At 35.9% G+C, this 14,847-nt stretch overlaps 2 protein-coding genes and 1 long non-coding RNA gene across 3 annotated transcripts; 2 read left to right on the top strand and 1 right to left on the bottom strand.

The window, feature by feature from the left end:
• Positions 1-2,189: 2,189 nt before the first annotated feature.
• Positions 2,190-4,634, top strand: LOC121261239 (suppressor protein SRP40-like). The gene is made up of 2 exons (XM_041163495.1): positions 2,190-2,312; positions 2,972-4,634. Exon 2 carries the CDS (start codon positions 3,006-3,008, stop codon positions 4,335-4,337), a length of 1,332 nt encoding a protein of 443 aa, XP_041019429.1. The 5' UTR covers positions 2,190-2,312; positions 2,972-3,005; the 3' UTR covers positions 4,338-4,634.
• A 2,263-nt stretch (positions 4,635-6,897) lies between these two features.
• LOC121261238 lies at positions 6,898-10,071 on the bottom strand. Its single transcript, XR_005939855.1, has 4 exons — positions 9,593-10,071; positions 8,235-8,375; positions 8,095-8,159; positions 6,898-7,926 (listed from the first exon to the last, which is right to left on the bottom strand). It is a non-coding gene; the product is annotated as an uncharacterized LOC121261238 (long non-coding RNA).
• A 1,504-nt stretch (positions 10,072-11,575) lies between these two features.
• Positions 11,576-13,644, top strand: LOC121261234 (F-box protein AFR). Its single transcript, XM_041163490.1, has one exon. It carries the CDS (start codon positions 12,253-12,255, stop codon positions 13,384-13,386), a length of 1,134 nt encoding a protein of 377 aa, XP_041019424.1. The 5' UTR covers positions 11,576-12,252; the 3' UTR covers positions 13,387-13,644.
• Positions 13,645-14,847: the final 1,203 nt, after the last annotated feature.

Raw genomic sequence — 14,847 nt, 5'->3', positions numbered from 1 at the left:
AAAGGGAAAGGTAGTTGGTTTGTATGGTTACTTGAGACTAAAGTGATTTTTTGTTGATAATAAGAAGCGATCTACTAGAAAAAAAAAATGTTATAATGATAGTATAATAAAGTTAATGACTAAAATAATTGAAACCCTATAGCCCTATATTAATAATAATTTAATTTAATCCATGTATTTGTGTGCGTGGGTCCTTTTTATCCTTTCTAATGATAATAACAAATACCGAAAGCACGTAGAATATGGTCATTGTGACCCACGAAATTAACCGAAGATGGAATATTAAAGTCCGTCTGGGTTGAGAAGTGATGTCAATTAATCACATTTTTATCATTATAATTTTTTTAAATTTTTACACAAAATATAATAAATAATTCAATTTTTTTAAATTTCAAAATAATAATAATATTAAAAAATAATATTATAACAGTATTTTATTTAATTTTTAATTTTCATCTCATCTCATCTCATTATCTAAACAGCACCTAAAGGTTATGTCCGTAGAATTTGACCCGTTTAAAAATAAAAACTAAGGGGATAAATATTTTTATAGAGGAATGTTATATATAATTTTAGGGTTTTTTTTTTCTTAAAAAATAAGTTTTATTATTAAAAAATAATTTTTTTCTATAAATATCAGATTTATTATTTATTTAATAAGAGTGCCGGAAAGTGACACATCTGCAAGTATATTTAAAAAAAAAAAAAATTAAGCAAAAAAAATCAAAAACTTCTGCGTTTGAATGTTGAACTGAGTTGAGTTGAGATGATAAAATATTATTAGAATATTATTTTTTAATATTGTTATTATTTTAAGATTTGAAAAAATTGAATTGTTTATTATATTTTATATTAAAATTTGAAAAAAATTATATTGATGAATTAAAATGAGTTGAGATAATTTTTAACTTCAAACGAAATCTAATTTGAGAAAGGGCATGTAATTGGCAGGTGTGAGGTTGGAATTCACTTTGTCGCTTGCAAGCCATAAACAGATAAGCTTGAAACTATTTTTATTATATGTTATGAAGTAACGAAGGACCAGCAAGTCACCAAAAAGGAACGGAAATAAAAGAAAAGATAGGCAAGAAAGCATATTATATATATAATGGTGTGGCTCACGAAAAATAAATAAATAAATATATATATATATATATATATATATATATAATGGTGTGACGTAAACTACTCGACATTATTCGCAAGTTAATTATAGAAGAAAAGAATGTGTGTGCAGGTCATATTTCAAGATCATGACGTGTCGTTTAGGCAATGTGCGCCGCAAGTACTCTTTATGAAGGCAGGCTGCAGCTAACTTGTTTCTAAAAATGACGTGTCGTTTATGCAAAGCCTGACCTTAGAATTACTAACATCTGCAGCCAGCAACATGCTGTCCAGTACTATTCTAATTAAATTATTACATTGGGAGACAGCATCCTTTCATTCTAATTATTAAAGACTAAAGTGCTAAGATCAATTGTACTGATCATAGTTTGATAAAGTTAGCCTTTTATTTTACTTAATTATAATAATAAAAAAATTGTTCTCATGATAATAAAATCAGATGAATTGATCATGAAGTAGTAGTAGTAGTACTCATGCATGCCACCCTCTCTCGTCTTTGATCAGCTTAATTACAGCCAAACTCACCTATCCACGAAATAAATAAATTAAAGCAATAAATGGAATGGCCTCCGGCCTTACATGATGATCTATCTAATAATTTGGACCCACCTTGCAATATCGATGAAACTTAATTAATTATTTTTAATAAAATAATTATTTTTTTTAAAATAAATATATTTTTATCATAAATAATTATTATCGTCATTCGTCATAATAATCCGTTATAAATATTTATTTTTTCTTATAACCAGCTCAGCCAAATGGAATATTATTCTTAATTCATTTGTTTTTATATTAATTGGACAGCACTTCATGATCATCTATTGCCCGATAGAGCTGTTAAGAAAAGTTGGTCCCATGCAAAGAAATTAAAGAAAAAATAAAAAATTATTTTTTAACTTTAGAAAAAGTCAATTATAGACCACTGGTTTTGCGAACAGAATGTGGTTTTGATTTCGTGGCCGCGGACACCTAATTGGCCAGTAGTACCGTAGCACCACTCCTTGAGTTATATCAACGCAATTCGCGCTTCTTTTATCAATCCCAACACCTTCGTTCTCTCTCTCATCGTCCATTCGTTTCTTTTCCTTCATAAATCCGTCTTTCAAAGCATTTTCTTTTAGTTTGTTCCCATTAATCTTTTACTCTTTCTTCCATGCATGCATGAATCTTCTAATTTGATCAAGGTACGCTTACCGCGTCTACAAGCACCCTCTCTCTCTGTTCCCGTGAATTTACTCTTCCATGGCTTTGCTTTTGATGCCACAAATTATATATATATATATATATATATATATATATACTTTTGATGCCACAAATTATATATATATATATATATATATATAGTATCTGACCTCTAGCTCTTGGTATTTCTTTTTGCATTTAAATCATGAATATTGTTGTTCATTTTTTCCAGTCAAATTCGTATCTTTCGGCTGGTAAAGTTTACTGCAGAAAAAGTAACTTTACTTTAATTTTCAAATCGTTACCAAATCGATTTATATTAGCTGGGGAGGGGAATTAATGCCCGTTTGGATTGAGAGAAGAAATGAGATGATTTGTAAATAATAAAAAAATTTATGAGTTAAAATTTGTGAATAATAATAAATAGTAATGAGATCTCTCAATTTTAAGAAAGAGGCCGTTGGAGGGATAAGAAATTAATGCAAAGTTGTGAATTGTTAGCAATGATCCATTGCTTGATCATCAACATGTTCAAATGATTTTATTTCCACATCAGCACAAGTTTTTGGGATTGGCGATGAGTTAATTAATTGATAACAAAACAAGATCGTGATGTAGAATCAATTGCGCTTACCCATTACTCTTTAATTTGAAAATGCAGCATTTTATTTGGTGATATATACAACCTAAAATATATGGCAACTACGAAAGGAAAAGTTAGTAGCAGTACTCTTGGGAAGGAGAAGAGGACTGCAGTCCCTTCAAATTCTCGAACCGCCTCTGCCGCCGCAGCCGCCACCACCACCAAAAGTCGTGCCAATACAGCCACTACTACAAGCTCTACACATCATAAAGCTTCTTCTTCGTCTACAACTGATAAAAAACATGGCCCAAGCTACCTCAAGCCTACAATAAGCTCACGCACTGAGTCTTTCAAATACGTGATCAAGAAATCTGGCCCTGAAGACACCCAACAGAAGGCCACTCCCACTTACATCAGAAGAAGATCCTTTGACAAGCCACAATCGGATTCCAGACTGCGTAGTGCACTTGTCTCCCCCGGCCCTCGAGTCAGAACACTAACTGTTCGTTCTACCTCTTTTTCACCTAGAAGCACTGCCACTTCTCTGGAACCCTCTGGGGAGAGGACTCCAAAAAAGACATTAATCAAGGCTGGAAGACCACAGGCTTCCCATGCGAAGACCATGAAGAAGAGCACGAACCCTGTCGCTAAGAAGGAAATTAGTGCTGCTTCTGTTTCGACAGAAGCTCCCAAGATTAATGTCGATACAACGGACTCGTTGAGTCATCAAAGTGTGGAAGACGGTGGAGATTTTTTGGTTTGTGAGGTTGAGGAAGTGGCAAAGGTGGAAGGTGAGGGTGCAGGTGAAGTGCTAAAATACGAAAATGATCAGCAAACTGATGTTGCAGACTCTGAAGTCAATAATGGAGAAGATGATGAGAAACACGAGTCTTGTAACATCCCAGAAGTTTCAGAAGAAATGAGTACAAATTTGGATGCTCAGATTGAAGAAGATGGAGATAAAATACCAGAAGAAGAGGCTGAGAATCCACCCGAAGGAGAAGTGGATAATGGAAGCAAAGATGAAAGAAATGAGAGTCACCAAGAAGAGAGTACTGTGGCAAGCGAGGCAAGAGTTGAGGTCAAAGAAGATATTAAAGGAGAAGATCAGGATGCGGAAGACAGAGATTCTGGCGATGAAAACAAGAATATTGAGGACAACTCGGTGGACGAGAAGGAAGGGATGGACGGAGAAAGTGAAGGGCTTAATTCCAAGGAAGGAGAAGATGTACTTGAGGGTGGAGCAGAAGAAACAAAGCCAGTGGTAGCAGCTAGTACGGCATCATCGAATCGCCAAGTCGGACGGGGTAAGAAAGAATCTCAGGCATATAATGATGTGATTGAGGAGACTGCAAGCAAGCTGTTGGAGGAGAGGAAGAACAAAGTGAGAGCACTGGTTGGGGCATTTGAGACGGTCATAGATAAAGAAGCCTCATCAAAATGAAACCGATATTCAATAAATATGAATTCTCTTCGGTCGGTTTGACATAATTAAACTACAATACCTACGTATACTATGAGATTTGACAAACACAAACACAAACACATGCAATGTGACAGAAAAATTAAGGGAAAAAATGGAGTGAAGATCAGAAGTTCTTAGATATGGACATGAAACTATCTAATAAATTAACCACATCGTATGGACGGGGGGATCAAGGTTGCTGGCCTATGTTTATTCCTTTCCCCAGTACTGGTAAATTGTTGTATAATACTGCATTTTAATTAGAGTACGAATCAAGTGCTTTTACCTATACTTTTTTCCATGATTATTTATATGAATCATGTCATCGATCAGCAGTTGCAAATTAAGCATATTGAATGGCATAGACTTACCATATAATAATTTATGTTATATTGAAATGATGATGCCTTTAATAAGGTGTATTCTTTTTGGGTGTACTCCATTTCTATATGTATGTCTTGCTTTATAGCTAAGAAGCTGATCACTCGCTACAACAAATTAGCCTTTTTCTTGCAAGTGATTTTGTCACAATTAATCCATATTTTTATCATAAATGACTTTTTACCACTTGAAATGAGTGGCAACATATAGTACTTACACTTGCAAGCGAAATATATGCCAGAAATATGTACTCTTATTTCTGGCAATTTTTGTCATTGCAAAAAGTGTGAAATTTCATCACAAAAAAATACGACATCCATGGTTAACTGGGTCGGAAGAAGTAAACTTTTTTATCAGCTATTTTTTTGTTGTCGGAAAAAAGTAAGTTATAATGTTAAGAGTTTAGTTCAAAGAAGCCTATTTGCAGTGATTTTCTGTTAGCAAAATAATTGGCCGCAAAAAGTCATTTTTCTTGTAGTTACATGTAGCAACATACAACTTAATCTCGCCGTTAAAAATTAAGAATTCGCTCCAATTTCTAACTAGTCAAAAATAAAATGATGAGAATGTAAAAATTAACTTTTTGCGATGAAATTTCTATCGCGGCAAAAGAATTCATCGCAAAAGATCATTATTTGCAACAAAATAAAAGTTGTGGGAAACAATTCTGACCCAAAAACTAGTATTTGTTGTAATGAACACTTATCTTTCTTGGTGTTTAATTTTTCTTCCTGGGCTCCTAACAGTACTTTTCTTTGTCTAAATTCTCTGGCTAATTACTCCCAATATTAAGGACTAACATGATGGGTTATAAGGATTTTCAATTTTAGAAATTAAAAAAATATATATAAAGAGTAAAATCGTGCTTCTAAAAATCTTTGCTCGCAATGAATTTGATTTACTAATTAAACAAAGACAAAAAGATTTCATAATATATACTATATATATGTGTGTGTGTGTATATATATATCATTACATTGGCACATTATAACATATCCATCCCATTCGGCCTATCACCCAGTATAGATGTAGTACTACTCGTGATCATCAACCATATTTAAATCAATCTTTATTTTTAAAATAATAAGATTAATATTACATCATCGTACTGTATTAATAAAAGTGAAATGAGAATGTAGTAAATAATATTTTCAATATATATTCGTCCTTCTCGCAGCTTAATTATAAAAAAGATCATGTTCACACTCATGCAAAAGAAAAAAAAAAACAACATGCTTGTTCTTGATTCTAAAATTGACAAACTTCCTTCAAAACGATGATCGACCAATTGATTCCATGAGGACGTAAGACGTTTACTCCAAAGAAACCTGTCTTTCTAAACGAAGGTGGCGACGAAAATTTGCAATAAAAATCTCCGCTCTGCCATCGATATCATCATCAATATCGGAAGCTGCAAAACATGATGTAGCTCGTTGAACCCCTATCACCGAACAATTTCCATCGGACTTTTCGTCTTCGTCGATCACTTCGATGCAACGTCGTCCATGCAGCAAGCCCCATCGATCATTAAAGCTCAACCTTCGTCTATCAGAAGTACAACCTAAAATGGAATCTAAACGCAGTCGCCTCAGGTTTAACCTAATAAAAAATGTTAATTTTCTCACTGCCTTATTCAGGCGGCCGCACGGCAGTACTAGCCAGCTCTGATCTCTACCCATTTTTGTTTTCTTTCCTTTTTTTTTTTTTTTTGGCTGAAGTGAAACTTTTATGCAACAATATGTGCATATTAAGGTTTTTATAGGCAAAGTGATCGTGGATTCTTGGACAAGATACTATATAAGTATGTTTCGTTAGAAGTAACAGACTAGAAAGCGTGTTTGAAAGGATGATCAGCGAGTGAATTAGCTTAATTAATAAGGCTATATATTTTTACGTTGGGGTTTCATGGAAGAACATGGTAGGGGACTAGCGGATGACTTGGAGGTCGCAAGGCGTATTGACTGTCGTTAATTTGTTCCCGAACTGTATGTAAATTGAAGTCACAATTACATGAATTGTATAGCTAGCTAGCTTCGAAATGGATATAATTATATATATGTATGTGTATATATATATATATATAGAGAGAGAGAGAGAGAGAATGTATATATATATATATATATTATATGGATGCATCCATCAGGGTTTTGATCTGAAAATACCATCTGAAGTACTACTGGATCTTTGATCTCGCCCACACCTTCATCTTCGGGTGCATCGTTCACTAGGATTGCGTCACCGGGCTTTTCCAATATTTCCTCACTCGAGAAAAAGTAAACTCGTAGTTAAGTTCATTGTGTGAACATAATGAATACCACATATAGCACGTACGTCCACGTCACCCAACTTGGAAAGAAAGCAATTCTCTTTCTAAAATATATGGTTGTATATTGATGAGAAATTACTCTGGTAATAACAAAATCCTTGCTACTTTTTTATTCTATTCATTCATCAACCATTGCGATTGAATGGAAAACCAATATATTCTCCATCACATAGTTTCAGGTGTATAGGGAGAAGGCAGTATTCAAGATTTCCGAAAATTCAAACCCATTCTAATTGCTTTGCTAGTTTCCATACCAAAACGGTTTTGGTCCCTCAGTCCTGATAATGCAAGCATGCAGTACTACTTCCAGAAACAAACTTAAAAGAGAATCAAAATTTCGAGTAGACGTTGGCCAGGAAAATTTTGAAGCTGAACAGGCCGAACTTAGGAGTTTGCAACCAACGGCTCAGGAAAATCACCATGTGAGCTTCCATCCCCTATTCTTTCAGCTTCCCTATCAGTCACTTGGCGGCCTTCTATTAATTTGTCCTTCCTCGATCTGCCTCTGTTTGTCTGACCAACTGTAGATCCGTCTCCTTGCTTCCCTACAAGCTGCCCTGTCAGCTAGTTTCAGATCTTTAAAACCTTGTTCGAACTTGGCTTCATCCTCTGGTGAAAACAAAACAACTTCCATCTTCCCAAGCTCTTCATACAGCTTCTCAATCTTAGCTTTTCTTTCAGAATTGGCCCATTTCTGTGTCCATCTTTTGGCAAGGAGTTTTCAGCAGGTATTCATCAATCCCACCTGCCTTTGTCTATGCGGCTCAGGGCATAGTGGCGACTTTAACTCAAATATGGTGGTCTAAAATGTTACTGAAGAGCCGCTTCTCCTGGACATTTGGCTTCCAAGTTCACCCAGATCTATCACCAAAATTGCAGAGAAAGATCTCAATAATATAGTTCTTCAAAGTTGATAAAAGGCAACAAAACATCATGCTAAGAAGTAGCAAACACTAGACTCAGTCTATGTAGCAAAATAATACAGCTTTATCCTATGAGTTGTAATGGCACCAACACAACAATATATACCATATAGTATGGATGTCCGGACAAACCAATCACTACATGCCACTTTGTAAAATCCCAATCCAAACCTAGACAAAACAAACAAATATACCATATCAATAAGCACCTCTAATACTTGAATAGAAGTTGTCGAGATCATATACCTTCATCAGAAATATTCAAGTGGATGTATTCACTCAGAAAAAATAGAAGTGGGTGTATTCACGTTTTATCCAAGCACGATATAGCCTTTTCCATTATCAAGTCAAGTCTAGCGAGGATCCAATGGTGTGACTAGAAGAAATCTGCACCAATGAGCAATGATGGTTATATATTCCCCTTGAATCAGCTTAATCACAAAGGAGACTCCAAGGAATCAGCAGCTTATGCAAATGCTTCAATACTTCATTTAATCATGTAGAGTGGATTAAAAGCGTCCTTCATAATGCATTATTCCTAGTTCAGTGGGCGTAAGATATCACCATTTTACGCTTTCTCTCTTTTAATAATTAAAAGAATATATATATATATATATATAGAGAGAGAGAGAGAGAGAGAGCCATATACAATAACTCTAATGGTGCTAGGACCAAGGACGTTGGGCTCAGTTTGAAACTTTCAATCAGGGCGATATTCACCAGTGTGAAGCAAAAATTACGAATTCTTGAAAGGAAATACAACATTGAACATGTGTCCAATATTACTAAAGAAAAATCAGATTCATAAGGGCCGTTGGTCTTGTAATTTCAATTAACACCTCCTTCAGTTCACTTGCTACTACCACTAGTATTACATGCATTTTACAGCAGGGAATTAGAGCATGCTAGGCATTCTTGCTATAGATCAGGAATCATCTGAGGCACAACTGGTTATATGAAAAAAAAGCGCTAATAGAATACAGATCAGTCCTTAGTGAAAAACCAGCTATAAAAGAAAAACCAACTAGCACACCACCCAATCCCCAGTATAAACAAAACCCTCAGAGACACATCTTTCTTTACAGCTCTTCCCAAAAACAAACCTTTAAAATCAAATCAACAAGTATCAGAGCATCATGTTATCAAAACAATACAGACAAATTTCTTATTTATAAAAAACAAAACAATCACAGATAAATATGATACTGTAAACAGCCCTGCTCAGCGTATTGTATTGAAAATATTATTGCAGAAGCAAACAAAGAGAAAGCTCAATTATTGCAAGCCTTTTCGCCATGATAAAACTTCGCATCTCAATCCTATTGCTATTATCACTAATTTCAGAACCTGTACAGAGCTATATAACGGTACGCAAAACTTCCAAATGACGGTACCGCAAAGCAGAACGAAATCCCAGTACTAAATAACGGTACAGCAAAGCAGTTATAAATACAAAGACCCACTAGCAAAAACAGAACGCATACCCAATATTTCTAATTCTTTCATTGAAAAATACCATTAATAAAATTGAGAACAGAAAAAAGGGGCAAATTGAGCAAATAAGAGAGACCGGGGCGGTGGGGAAGAGGAGTAAGAGTACAAACTTGTTACCGCCGTCTTCGCTGACGCCATTGACGAACTGGATGTGGCGGCCAGTGTAGAGGCCGCGATTGGCCCTGCCCATCACCACCTTGCTGTCCGGTATGCCCTTCTTCAAAGAGTCCCGGTGCCAAGTTCTTCTCCCCTCCCGTTCTTAAGCACTTTCTTCATCATCTCCTTCCCTCTAAACGCCATATCTCTTTCTGTGCGTGTCGTCTTGGCTGAGGTTCGTTTGGTTGGGAGAGAAAAGTCAATAGAGAAAAGTTGAGACAAAGGACTCAAGTAGAGGCTACTGGATTCGTATGAGAAGGGGGCTCCATTTTCTGGACTCCGAAACTGCTCTAGTATTAAGTTTAGGAGGAGGAGAAAGGTTTGGCTTCAAGCCTTCAATGGCTGGGGTTTGGGCTCGCCTCTGCAATCGGCATCTATACGTTTAGTTCGTTTATCTGCCTTCATTTTTGCCATATATCAGCGGCTCGCTAGTCCCCGATAACGGAAATATATTATTTATAATTTTATTTGGTCATCATATCATGTGCTGTTAAAATTAGCGTTTTCGAGATTTCTCATAATAAAATAAAATAATTTTGGTGGTGAGCATTGGGAATCGGAATGGGCTTTACGGGCTTGCTTGAAAAAGAAGTTAGGGTTTTAAAATTGCGTATTGTTATGCAAGTACACATTGCACACATTACGTGATTATTTTTAGTTCATTTTTTTTTTTGTTCAAAATGCATAGATGGCTTGTAACCCCTCTTTCTCTCTCTCATTATTTCTCTCTCCAGCGTCTCTCTCATCATCTCTCTCTCATCAACTCTCTCTCGCCGACTCTCTTTCTCCTCTCGTCTCTCTCTCATCCCTCATTGTCTCTCTCTCATCTCTACTCTCACTCTCTCATCATCTCTCTCTCTCATGACGATAGTAATTTTAAATTTGAGAGGTGTGGTTTGCATATAAGGTGTGCAAAAGTGGCTGCTGCCAATATTTTTTCTTTAAAATTCTCATCTCCAAATATCACTAAAACAAAAGCCGGCTCTACGGTCGGAGCTACCGTTAATTACATTTTTTTCTTATTTTTATATGTATTTTTTAATACTTTTAAATATTTTTTTAACTCTTTTAAATACTTTTTTAAAAAATAAGAAAATATTTTTTTAATCACTAAGTAAAAAAATAAAAAATCACAACGATAACTCCAAACAATAAGAATAAGTGGTAAGAGTAACATTTTTCTAAATGAAAATAATTTTAAATTAATTATTACAACTTGTTCAAACTAATTATTACAACTTTCTTAAACTTTCTAATAAAAAAATCAAAATTTTCAAATACTCAAATAAAAATTATATTAAAAAATTATATTCCAAAAGTATTTTCTATTCAACTTTCTATATCTTACTAATATTTATAAATTATCTTATTATTATTCATAAAATTTTCATTATCCCTTGACACTCTTGTTTAATTTTTCCAAGATATCCATATTTTGGGCCTAAACTCCCATCAAAAGCCCAAATATCTTTGGGGCAGCTGAAGCCCAATAATGAACCCAAACAATTAACTAAAGAAAAGTCATTGAGAAAGGACTTATGTGAGTGTTGATTAGCATTGCCAATAGGTCTTCATATTTTGCAACCACCCCCTACCACTATCAGACCCCACTCTTAATTAATCATCAAACTCCCGAAACTTCAAATGCACCTCACTGTCTTGGACTACCCATCATGCGCTCTCATCCCTCTCTCTCTCTCTCTCTCTCTCCAGAAAATAATATGTTTCTAATGAAAATACAATACTATAAGATTTGGCAATCCACATGAAAATGATATATACTCTCTCAAGTAGATTCCATAATTCGTATAGAAAAGCTATAAAATCTTGGTCCCAGTTTTTCAAGTAAAAAGCCTAATCGCATCATCTCCACCACTTCCGAAGATAAGTAAAACTAATTAGAAAAAGGAAAGACTGGAAACATAAACATTGATTCACAGTCAAGCTTTTATTGATTAATAATGATGGTCCAAACTAGTGTGGACGGCTTTAACTCGGGTCACCAACTCTGGCCACCGCCGGTGTGACGTGTCGTAGATAGAGGAACGTCACCCCTCCCGATTCTCTGTCAAAATTTGATTCATTTTCTTACCGGCTCCTTTGATCCGACACAGACAAGTCTTTGTTCTTCGGATTTGCCGGAGTTTGGTTCCGTCATCCCTGCAATTATTTTAAGGCCATTTTTTAATATTATATATGTGTGTGTACATGTCCTTATATTCCGGTTTCTAGAAGGAGCCACATAGTATGACCCAAACCAATACATATTAAGAACACCTCATAAAATGCTTTTCACAATGTACAGCCCAATACCTCTCTCTAACTATATCTGTAAAGTAGATCTTCCATCGTCATCTGGCCTCTCTCTCTCTCTCTCTCTCTCTCTCTGTCTGCTGGCCTTTCTTTTCCTATATATTTCTGGAGAAAACGCTCTGCAAACTGCAAATAACCATTCCATGTTGTCGATCCACTTTTAACAGTTTCCACCCACTTCAACAATTGTCTACATAATCATCGAAAGTTCCTCAATTTCTCGAATTCTAAAGGTATCAGCAATTGTACATCAACAAATCTTCTTCTTAGGTTTTTTTTGTACCAGTATTAGATTTCAAGAATGCCGATTCCGGGATCTTCATCCACGACGCTGGGAACTGAAGGTCCCGAAGAAAGTGACAAGAATTCCGAGCCCTTGATTCCTGGGTTACCGGACGAGATCGCCGAACTGTGCCTTCTTTTCCTTCCTTACCCGTACCAAGCTTTGGCACGATCGGTTTCATCTTCGTGGAAACGAGCCATTACAGACGCTAGCTTTCTGATCTACAAGACAGCCCTATCGCTTTCTCTGCCTTACATTTTCGTATTGGCGTTTCAAGAATCGACGGCCAGTATTCAATGGCAGTCTCTCGACCCGCGATCCAGACGTTGGTTTGTCTTACCTCCCATACCATGTACCATCGCCGCGTGTCAATCTGGGATTGCGTGTGCCTCACTGCCACGTCAGGGGAAACTCTTCGTTTTGGGTGGTAATAGTCTGCGGTCAGGCTCAGAGACTGCCACGCATACGACGTTTGTCTACGCTACATCAACGAATCAATGGTCGGTGACGTCGCCTATGCCATTCAAGCGATCATATTTCGCGGCTGGGAGTATTAAAGGAAAGATCATAGCCGTTGGAGAAAGTGAGCCCAGCACCACAGATCAAATCACAGCCGCAGAGGGCTATGATCCAGAAAGCGACACGTGGACTGAGGTTGCCACGTTAGGCATGCGGTTAGTGAGGTACGACTCCGCTGTGGTGGAGAACAGGATGTACGTGACAGAGGGGTGGACGTGGCCATTCAGATACTCGCCCAGAGGTGGAGTTTACGATCCAGATGAGAACAGGTGGCGGATGATGAGTAAAGGGATGAGGGAGGGGTGGTCAGGGCTGAGTGTAGTACTGGGTGGGAGGCTGTTTGTGATATCAGAGTACGGAGATTGTCCGATGAAGGTGTACGTTCCGGATGATGACACGTGGAGGTATGTGGGTGGCGAGAAGCTACCGCGAGAGGCAATGAAGAGGCCGTTCGCAGTGAATGGGGTGGAGGGGAGGATATACGTGGTGTCGCGTGGATTACACGTGGCGGTGGGGAAGGTGTTTGAAGGAAATAATAAGAAATGGGAATTCAGGGTGGAGTGGGAGGTAATGGCGGCTCCTGAAACGTTTAACGGCTTTTCTCCTCTTAATTGTCAGGTACTCTATGGATGATAAACATCATCGGATTCGATTCATCATAATCACCATTGATGATCAACTTTCAAGTTTCTTTCACTGAATATGAATTTTGACGCCAACTCGGATGTTCCAGTCTTTAGACGTATATTCAATGAAGATGACGAGGTCCTGGTGTTGTATATAAAAATGATACAGCTCTACCAAATTGATTGGATGTGTGCAAGACTTGTTTCATTTTTCTTTTCCTTTTGTCTATGTTAGGCACCTTATCTTTCTACGCTTTACAAATTTAAGGATTCTTTTGGATTTTGCTAAGCGGTCAAGCCCGTCATTAATTCATTAAACTTTATCTGCAAGACAATCTAAAACAAAAGATAATTCATTCAACTTTTAGGACTTGGTTTGGGATGCTACAGTGGCTCTTCATGTATGAAGATTATTGTACATCTTTAATCCTCTTTTTCGGTTTCTCATCATACTCAACATCTCTCTTTCCCCAGTCGTCGTCTCCAGTAACGCTCACGCACACCCATTCACACTCTCTCTCTCAATGGAATGTTATGTGCCTAGTCATGCTTTACTCTCTGATTTAACTCGATATTGATGCCGCCTTACTTGATTTTCTTGGGTCTGATTTACACATTGTCTTCTCTTGTTCTTTACTCAAATTTTTTATTCTGCAAGTCGAACTTGTAACACCGAGTCGAACCTCTATAGTCTGCAAAATTGGGGTTTTGATTTATAGTATTGGTGTCGGACAATCTGTTTAGGAATTGTCATTTGGGTATGTGATTTTGTATTTCTATTTATGATTTTGCAGGATGTGATTTACATTTTCTTACAGTTTCTGTGATTTTGTTACATTTTTTTGTGATTTTGTTACTATATTTTTGAATTTGCAGCTTGCGATTTATATTTTCTTACATGTGTGCTCTGATTACATGTTATGATAGCTCTCTTGAACTTGTCATTTTTGCAGCATTGGATAATGTACATGTTTAGGACTTTACATTTGGATCTGTAATTTTGTTACTATATTGCCGTTATATGTGAAACAATATGTTACCGATAGATCAAAGATAAAAAACATTACCATTATGTCTCAAACAAAATCATAATTTTTATTTTTATTTATCAGTCACAAATACCATCACGTTAGAAAATGCATATACTTAAAAAAATATTATTTTTAATAACAAACTATTATTGTACTAAAAAAAAAGATTCGGATTTCTTTTTACAAAATTAGGTTCAAGGTGATAATTGAAAACATAAGAAAAAATACAAAAAAGTTCATAGTTAAGTTTAGAAATGAAAGTGAGAGAAAAAAAAGTAATAAAAAAAATAGAAAAATATTATTTTAATAGAATAGAGAAATGATAGAAAATGTGATATAAGAAATTTTTAAAAGATGAGTAAAAATTAAGATAAAATTTTAAAAAATGTGATTTTTAACCAAATTATAGGAAAGCATATGGGGAACTAGATGGTGAT

This window comes from Juglans microcarpa x Juglans regia, chromosome 4D (assembly GCF_004785595.1).
Source record: "Juglans microcarpa x Juglans regia isolate MS1-56 chromosome 4D, Jm3101_v1.0, whole genome shotgun sequence".
Taxonomy (NCBI): Eukaryota; Viridiplantae; Streptophyta; class Magnoliopsida; order Fagales; family Juglandaceae; genus Juglans; species Juglans microcarpa x Juglans regia.
The sequence above is the reverse complement of the archived record's forward strand: the minus strand, read 5'-3'. Positions and strand labels throughout refer to the sequence as shown.

What these genes read in the sequence shown, in the direction of transcription:
- LOC121261234 (XM_041163490.1), top strand. Translation starts at nt 12,253, where the DNA reads ATGCCGATTCCGGGATCTTCATCCACGACGCTGGGAACTGAAGGTCCC.
- LOC121261239 (XM_041163495.1), top strand. Translation starts at nt 3,006, where the DNA reads ATGGCAACTACGAAAGGAAAAGTTAGTAGCAGTACTCTTGGGAAGGAG.